The 9370-nt window shown below is 33.6% G+C and overlaps 2 protein-coding genes across 2 annotated transcripts in view; both read right to left on the reverse strand.

Annotated features, from left to right (window-relative positions):
* The window catches only part of LOC107701057 (Bardet-Biedl syndrome 4 protein-like), a 23541-nt gene extending 18097 nt beyond the window's left edge, over positions 1–5444 (reverse strand). Inside the window, exons 1-6 of the mRNA XM_016502976.1 lie at positions 5373–5444; positions 4559–4610; positions 3627–3706; positions 3488–3551; positions 2610–2721; positions 2438–2510 (exon numbers count right to left, since the gene is read on the reverse strand). Of these exons, the coding sequence (XP_016358462.1) occupies positions 2438–2510; positions 2610–2721; positions 3488–3551; positions 3627–3706; positions 4559–4610; positions 5373–5396 (405 nt within the window). The 5' untranslated portion in view covers positions 5397–5444. The remainder of the gene's footprint in view (positions 1–2437; positions 2511–2609; positions 2722–3487; positions 3552–3626; positions 3707–4558; positions 4611–5372) is intronic.
* A 1350-nt stretch (positions 5445–6794) lies between these two features.
* The window catches only part of LOC107701058 (uncharacterized aarF domain-containing protein kinase 2), a 7167-nt gene continuing 4591 nt past the window's right edge, over positions 6795–9370 (reverse strand). Inside the window, exons 5-8 of the mRNA XM_016502977.1 lie at positions 8792–9037; positions 8394–8522; positions 7747–7800; positions 6795–7242 (exon numbers count right to left, since the gene is read on the reverse strand). Of these exons, the coding sequence (XP_016358463.1) occupies positions 7111–7242; positions 7747–7800; positions 8394–8522; positions 8792–9037 (561 nt within the window). The 3' untranslated portion in view covers positions 6795–7110. The remainder of the gene's footprint in view (positions 7243–7746; positions 7801–8393; positions 8523–8791; positions 9038–9370) is intronic.

Genomic DNA, 9370 nt, shown 5'->3' on the forward strand with positions numbered 1-9370 from the left:
GTGAGTGCGTGAGTGTGTGTGTGTGTGTGTGTGTGAGTGTGAGTGTGTGTTTGTGTTTCTCTGTGTGTGTGTGTGTGTGTGTGTGTGTGAGTGTGAGTGTGTGAGTGTGTGTTTGTGTTTCTCTCTCTGTGTGTGTGTGAGTGTGTGTGTGTGAGTGCGTGTGTGTGAGTGCGTGAGTGCGTGAGTGTGTGTGTGTGTGTGTGTGTGTGTGAGTGTGAGTGTGTGAGTGTGTGTTTGTGTTTCTCTCTCTGTGTGTGTGTGAGTGTGTGTGTGTGAGTGCGTGAGTGCGTGAGTGCGTGTGAGCGTGTGTGTGTGTGTGTCATTATTCATTATAGTGTGATTATTCAGCTCCAGTCAGTTAATTGTTGATTCAGATTAGTTCAATAACTTTAAAATGTATCGATTATGAAAGGAATTCAGTTTCATCTGTTAAGCAGCTCTACAGAAGACAAATGTATCATTATTCAGGTCAATTCAGTTCAAGTTTTTGCATCCAATAGTGTCAGTGAATTTAAATATGATGATCATATTACAATATGAACGATTACTTATTTTCATGTCACAACTCTGCAATTTCATATTTGCACTATTTACTATTTCCTTTTTTTGTGGTTTCAGACTTTAGTTGACCCTGTCTGAAGGTCCTTTAAAGATCATGAAGGGACGAGATGAGCCGACTCGTGTTAAATCACTACATATGGACTCAAATCGCAGCAAAACTGCAGCATCTGGACGGAGGGAGGGTGATTTATTCTGTGTGGGATGAAAGGGAGATGCATCCTGAAGGCAGTGAGGTAACGCTGTACTCAAATCTTATAATAAAGCAAGTTTGTGACATAGATTTAAATATCATGAAACTAGTGTAAATGTGCAGTACCTTTTCTTTTAGGTCAAACTATATATTTGTAAAACAGAAAGTGTAAATGAAATTTTTAATTTGAGAAAAATACAGGACTTGTGTGATCATCCACTTTATTTTCAGCTCTAATGGTTTATGTAAATAGTACTGAAGTTCCCAGTGAATGAACTGGACAATATTTACTGTATATCTTATGTATGATATTATAGCCCACAACAGGGTTATTATAGTTACTAATAACTAAACTAAACTTACAAAAAAAAAAAAAAACTTTACATTACTACAATTACATTACAATAATTTCAACAAATTATATAAAATAATAAAATTAAAATTAAAATAAAAAAAACTTAAACTTAATTTATTTCATCTAGTTGCCAAAGCAACATCTCTTTTTTTTGTTTAGTTTTTCTTGACGTACTAAAATAAAACTAAATAAACTAAAACTAATTAATAAAAGTGACAAAAAATACACAAAAATTTGTAAAACTTTAACTAAATTTAAAGTGTAATCAGACAATATTAAATTAAAATCTAATTCAAAATGTTAACATGTTATTTTAATTCAATGTAAATAAAAAAAGACAAAAATACACAAATTACTAAAACTGTAAATTTAAAGTAAAAACAGTAAATATTAAAATCTAATTGAAAATAAGAGATTAAAATCTAATTCAATCTAAATAAAAATACACAAAAACTTAAATTAAATAATTTAACTAAATTAATGTGAAAACAGAACATTTTGAATTAAAATCTAATTCCAAATAAAAAGATTGAAATCTAATTCAATCTAAATAAAAATGACAAAAATACAGTTACTAAAACTTTAAATTTAAAATGAAAACCGAAAATATTAAATTAAAACCTAATTCAAAATTTAAAAGTTTGAAGAAATGACAAAAATACTAAAACTTTCGATTTAAAGTGAAAACAGAACATATTAAATTAAAATCTAATTCAAAATATAAACAAAAACTATAATAGTATATCAATAATACTCAAATATCACTACTAGTTTCATATACTAGTTTCAAACAGTGGTATGCTGTACACAGTATACTGTGCAGTAATCAGTACACTAGTGATCCGTGCCAAATATACTTATATATATATATATATATATATAAAAATAGTTATTCTACTCTCTCTCTCTCTATATATACACATGGAAAAGAATTATGTCTCTAAATTAAAATTTAAATAAATAAAATAAATATAATAAATAATAATAGAGTACAATAACTAATAATAAGTAACTAAATAAATACATAAAATAGACAAAAATAAAAAATATAAACCCTAACTGCCAACTGACTTAACCTTTTAAATAAATTACTATAGACACTGATCCTAACTTAAACATTTAAATAAATATGTAATATATATATATATATATATATATATATACTGTCATTGTATGTAAAAGAGCTGTGTGAAGAAATTTCCACGTAAGGGTCTGGAACAACAATAGAGTGAGTACTGAGTAAATAATGAGAGTGTTTTCATTTTTGGGTGAACTAACCCTTTAAAGACACATTGATCAGACAGCACTCAGGACAGAGGATGTGTACTTACCCAGTCTTTCTGATTGAGACGTGCTGCTTCATTATAAACCTCAATGGCAGCTTTGTGTTTCCCTAACAGGAAACTAAACATAGAGTAAACACAGTTCATAAAATAACACTTATCTTCAGCAATTTTCCGTTCAGTTTCAACAATGGTGGTGTGTGTTTGGCCTGGTGCTTACAGGGATCGTGCCACTTGCTTGAGGTTGTCTGAGCTTTTGGGGTTGAGGATGGCACAACTCTGAAACAACTCCAGAGACTGCTGGATCTTCCCTTCTAACCGCATGATCAGAGCTGCACACACAAATCCACAGCAGGTTTTCACCGGGATAAACTGGGACACATCGACTATGTTTGGAACGGATCACTAGTGTACTGATTACTGCACAGTATACTGTGTACCGCATACCACTGTTTAAAACTAGTATGTGAATGTGAAACAGTGTTATTTGAGTATTACTGATATACTATTATAGTTTTTATTCATATTTTGAATTAGATTTTAATTGGTTTTCACCTTAATATTAAAGTTTTTTTGCATTTTTATCATTTTATTCAGCTTTTTTTTTTGTAGCTTTTTTATGTCTATAGTTTTTGTTAATTTTTATTTATTACTTTTAGTTTATTTAGTTTGAGTTATTTTAGTACTTCAATTTAAATTAAATGAAAATGAGAAATGTTACCTTGGCAGCTCACGGAAAATATTTAAATATTTAATTTTATTTCATTTATTTCATGTTTTTAGTTGCAGTTAACGATGTAAAACAGTGATTTCAAACATTAGCATGCTACAATGTCACATGACATTACGATGCACGTTTAATTCAGTGAGTGGTGTCCAATTATCACACATTTTACAATATTTTTTGTATCTGGTGCATTTTGGCAATTGTAGTATGTAATTTCAGGTAATTCATGCATATTGATATTCATAAACTATGTAGATGTAGCATGCAATTATCTCATTTTGCACATCTGAGACTGACTCAGTTTGACCACATTAGAGTAATTGAATACATTTACACTGTTAGAGTCGGTTTATTGTGTAGTTTACACTGACCTTGCACATACACAGCATATTCACACATGCCTTGAGTTTCATGCAGCTGTTCTTTAATAATGGCCTGAAATCAGAAGAAACGCAAATCAATTAACATTATTAAGAGTATTATACAGCAGGTAGGAACTTCTGGTTTTACCTTGCAGGTCTCATAATCTTTGCGGATATAATGCAGATGTATAAGCCAGTTTCTCCTCTCCAAGATCGGAAGATCGGGAGCTGCAGATAGAAGAAAAGCATCTATATATGTATGTAACAATGCACAAAAGAATCTAGACATTTAAAATATGTCTGAGTGTCATTGCAGATGCTGCAGGGTGTTATAATATTCACTTTGTTCAATGTGATTGAATCAGCTGGTTTTAGCATTTCAAACCAGACAAGCTTCTGTCTGTGAAATGGTTTGCTTGTAAAGTTGATTGTGCACCATTCTTTACAATAAAAGACACTTGCTTTGATTTGTCATATGTAATGCAAGGACATTCAAACATTTTAAAGTGTGACTTAACTGTTCAAAACTTTTTAGACCAGAGATTAACCTTATTCCGGCTGTTTCATCTTTCATCAATGTAGGACATTAACTGGTCTAATCATGAAAATGCAAATATCAAAGGCGGCATTGAAAATCTGCAGAAAGCAGCTTCTATTTTGCATATAGAGGGGATATAGATGGGCTTGCTGTGAGCCGCAGCAGTCTCTTCTCGCAATGGGGGGCCATAGAAGACTCCTCGTCCCGAATCCAGTGGGCCTCAGAACAAAAGGAGCCTGTCCTCTGCAACATGAAGCATCTGCATCTTTCTCCTCTTGCTTACAAGCCCCCTGGCAAAATCTGATCTCAATCCGTTCTATTCCTAGACAGACTTTTCCCTCTGAGCCATAATCCTCTTCACTGAAAAATGTGGCTGAGGGGGGAAAATAAAGGCAAACAGCGCCACCCACAGGATGAACAGATACAGCTGCGTGAACCTTGAAGATGCTAGTTTGGTTTTGCAGTATTTTATCATTCAAAACTGAATTTTTAAGTTATTTATATTATTAATATATACAGACTCCGGACTCTGAGATGCTGACCTTTCTTTGGACGAGGTTTCTTGAGGTCTGTGGCCACAGGCAGCTGCACATCCTATACAAAAAATGTAAAAATGTAATATATTAACAGAGTCAATCAAATTCTGTGTGCTGGAATTAATATTTTTCAGCACACCATTTTTATATTTATATTTACATATTCACATACTTTTGTCTCTTTAATTCATCCTTTTACATTAACTCTCTTTCTGTCTATTTTATTATTATTATTATTATTTATTTATTTATTTATTTAGGAGCAGAAATGACCTTACTGTTGTGCATTTGATTAATTAACGCTGACTCATATTATGGATATTTAATATTATGTAATGAGAAATTATAATAAACTAATTTTCTGACATTTTTTTAAATTAAAATCAGAATGAACACATCTAACAAATACCACCATGATTTATAAATAATTTACATTAACATCACTTTACTTTTATTAAAGTATTGACAATTTGGGCTAATATGTGCTTAAAAATGTCAAAATGCAAGAAATCTTAATGGTCCTAAAATAAACTTGGTTTTCTTTATGTAAAGCTCATTTTCAGTCTTCTTTGACAGGCTTTGCTTTTCAAGATTAAACGAAATATGAATAAAATATACCTTTGTTATTTAAAACGTAAATCTGTCAGATTGTTTTCTCTTTGCAGACGTATTTAATCTGACGAGCAACTAAATAGCACAATAACGAAGAACAGCGGCTATAGACTATCATAAACCACCATAAAGAAGATCTTTGTTCACATTAAAGGTATTAAATATCAAGAGTTTTTGTGTTTTAATGAAAATAACCATAATTTCTCACCGTTTTCATCGCGTCGTCCGCCATCGCGCTCCTTTCCTCCTCACTTCCGGCGGACGCTTCTGTCACTATGGCAACACCGCGACGTCCGTGACCACGTGATTCCACCAGCCACACGCTTTTTTTTTATTATAATATTATAATTTATTGAACTTTCAAAATTACAGAATTCAACAGCAAGTTCTTGACACATTTCCTCACATTTACACATTTTGCAAGTACAAATTGAAACAACTTAAATAAAAAAAATTACAAAACAAAATATACAGAAAAATGAATGGGCAACTTTTCGATTTTTTTTTTTTTTTTAATTTTCTGATTTACAGATTCTAAATAAACTGTTTAAAAATGAGCAAAATTGGGTTTTGAGCTACTCCTTAGTCTTTAGTTTGATTAATATTTTTTTCTAATAAAAACAAATTAATAAATATTTTTCTTTTAGAATAGTCATATTCATTTGAATGAAGTAAAACAGATGATAAATTTAATAGGATGCAGTTCATATCAACACTTAGAAATTGTGACATCTCAGACTAAAACAAAGATGAATGATAGACTCTCCAGCATACAGATAATTACCAGTGGTTAAGGCTTAAATGTTTTAACTACAAACCACCATTACGTATGTACAGCCATCACATATTAGACAATGAGAATTCTGGTCGATTGCTTTACTAGAAGCATCTTTCACTATCCACATGCACAACTTCATAAGACAAACTGATAGATAGTCTCTCTCAAAGTCAAACTATAGAGCATTGGTTTAATTCAGACAAAGGTGTGCAAAATACACAAAGGAATTATTTTCATCCAGTTCACAGCAAATCATCTGAAGAGGTTACACAACAAAACACAGTCAAGACACATGGATGCTGAGAAGGACATCTTGGTTAAGATGTGAGCTACAGCAGATCTTTCGAACATAACATAATTAAACTCGATAAACTCATCCTATAGCCTATGACTGTCAACTAAAAGCTTTACAAATAGACATGGATTGTAACAAACACATTTACTGGCCATCATTTTTATATACTTAATTAAACACACAAACAAAAAGAAACGTGCTTGGATAAAATCCTGTCTGGTTCCTTTATGCATTTTCATGGGAAGTAACCACTAACTCTGTAATGTCACTATACGTCACATTTCAGGGATTTTAAAAGCAGTTTTGGGTCTAATGCACTTGGTACAATGGATAAACACACTCAAAGTGAAAGCAGCCTAAAAGGTGGACATACTGTATATACTGCTGTCAGTAAGATTGATAATGTGTTTTAAAGAAGTCTCTTCTGTTCATCAAGGCTGCATTTATCTGCATTTATTTGATCGGAAATGTTTGGTCAAATAAACGCACCCTTGATGAACAGAAGAGACTTCTTTAAAACACATAAAAAAAAAACTTACTGATCCCAAACTTTTAAACAGCAGTGCATACAATAATGTATGAAATGTTCCTTGTTGTATTAATTCGACCTTTCATTTATAAACCAGGACTGTAGGATTTAGTTGACATATCGTGTGCATAATAGACACAACAAAACTGAATCTGGCCCCATGTGTAGAATCCAATCTCAATATCACAGCATATAATTGATCAGAGGAACACCTTTAACCATGTACGTGTAAACTGATCCCAGATATGGTGTTTAGGTTAGGTTAGAGTCCCTGATCGACACTCAAGCTGTTATTAGCGTCTGGAACAGTGAGGTAAATGTTGACAGTGTCACTGAAGAGAGTATCAGAGCAGGTTTTTCAGCAGGAGGGGTTTGGCGATCTCCAGGATGTCCAGGTTGGGGTCCAATGATCTGCCCAAACCCTCCAGGACCATGATGGCAAACACTATAGATGCAAAATTACTCTCCAACTTCACCTGCCACAGGAAGTGCAAAACACACATCACTTAAACGTCATAAAACACACAATAGTATCCAAACACAACGTGTAATCACTACATCACAACTATATTATCATGCATTTTCATTATTTTGTCACATTAACTAATTGTGCATGTAAGATTTTTAACAAACATTATCTCTGCTTTGTATGTTAGTATTTATTTTGCATGCAGTTCCTGTCTGTGCATTATTTAAATAACATTTACTATATTTTATCTCCCATATTTCTTGTGTGTACACATTCATTTATGTTCCAACCTTGACTCAATTATAACCTTTAAAAATGACCTAAGGTGGAACAAAACAAGTCAAATATTCACATTAAAATGGAAATGCTTAGCTTTTTATTACTACTTCCTGTTTACAAATTGAAAGGCTGCTTACTGGATTATTGAAAGGTAGGTGTTACGTTAAGCAGCTAAGTGTTATTTTACAAAGTTTATGATCTACTAACATGTGCTAAGATCAGCTGCTCTCACCTTGTGGTGGATCAGTAAACCAAAGACTTGAGACAGCAGCTGGGACACCTGAATCTATAAAACAACAGACACTGTGTGAAACACAAGTCATGGAAACCAACATTATCAGTTTTTGCTGCCTAATAGTTTGATGGAAACCATGACGCATTTTTTTCAGGATCTTCTTGAATAGAAAGTTCAATGAACAGCATTTACTTGAAATAGAAATCTTTTGTAACATTACAAATGTCTTCACTGCCACTTTTGATCAATTTAACACGGTTTCCACAAAAATATGAAGCTGCTTTAAACATCGATAACAAAAAAATGTTTCTTGAGCAGTAAATCAGCATATTAGAATGATTTCTGAAGATCATGTGACACTGAAGACTGGAGTAATGATGCTGAAAATACAGCTTTACATCACAGGAATAAATTACATTTAGTTATATATTACAATAGAAAACAGTTATTTGAAATTGTAATAATATTTCACAATATAACCATTTTTATTGTATTCTTAATCAAATAAATGCAGCCTTAGCAGCAGAAGAGACTTCTTTCAAAAACATTTCAAAACCAAAAATCTCAATTAGTTCAAACTTGACTGGTAGTATATTAATTTATAACTAATTACAGAAGTGATGAAGGTGTGTGTAACTCCGTACCTTTCCCAGGGAAAGCGTGTCACTGAGCGCATGATCCACTAGTTCAGCCATTTCCTTCTTGAAACGTGTCACATCCTGGCACTCATTGGCACGGGCGTGATGAAGGATTAGCTCTGCAACTCGCTCACCCTGGCAACACAAGCACATGTTTGGACTCTCATTCTGACGGCACCCATTCACTGCAGAGCATCCATTGCTGAGCAAGTGATGCAATGCTACATTTCTCCAAATCTGATGAAGAAACAAACTCATCCTAATCTTGGATGGCCTGAGGGTGAATAATTCTAAAATAATACTGATGCTGATTTCAATAAACAAATCTTGAACATTTCTATTCACAACATATTCATATTCAGAACTGTCAACAAAAGAACCACAATCCCCATAATGTCTTTTACCTGCTTAAGAACGACAGCAGTGAACACGGCTCTGAAGTTGCGTTGATCCGCCTCGCTGAGCTGCGCCACGATCCCTGCATCCAGCAGCACCAGCTGTAGAGGCGGAGGAGTTGGTCTCATGCTGACCACCACAGTGTCGCACAGGTCTGTCAGAGTCGCCCTGTCCTGGGGTGCCTCTCCTTGCCCACCCTTCACCAGGATGTTCCCGGGATGCAGGTCACCGTGGACGAAATTATCCACAAACACCTGCCAGAGATGACCACAGGTGAGATTTCAATGAAACACATACAATTAATCTGACCGTTGTTTAAAGGGGTGGTTGATTGCGATTTCACTTTTTTAACGTTAGTTAGTGTGTAATGTTGCTGTTTGAGCGCCTATTTCTGAGGGAGGGGCTTCATAAAAGAAGGAAAAGATCAGCGCATTTCTCAGAGAATGGACAGAGCGGTGTGGAATAAAGGTAAATGATGTGAAAAATTATGCGTTTTTTGAAAAACACAGTTAACACAGTTTGATTACGTCTTTAATTGATTTTTCCGTACATTTCTGCCATATGTACATTCACTGACAGTCCCCACT

The sequence above is a fragment of the Sinocyclocheilus anshuiensis genome, unplaced genomic scaffold (genome assembly GCF_001515605.1).
Source record: "Sinocyclocheilus anshuiensis isolate Anshui unplaced genomic scaffold, SAMN03320099.WGS_v1.1 scaffold1468, whole genome shotgun sequence".
NCBI classification, from domain to species: Eukaryota; Metazoa; Chordata; class Actinopteri; order Cypriniformes; family Cyprinidae; genus Sinocyclocheilus; species Sinocyclocheilus anshuiensis.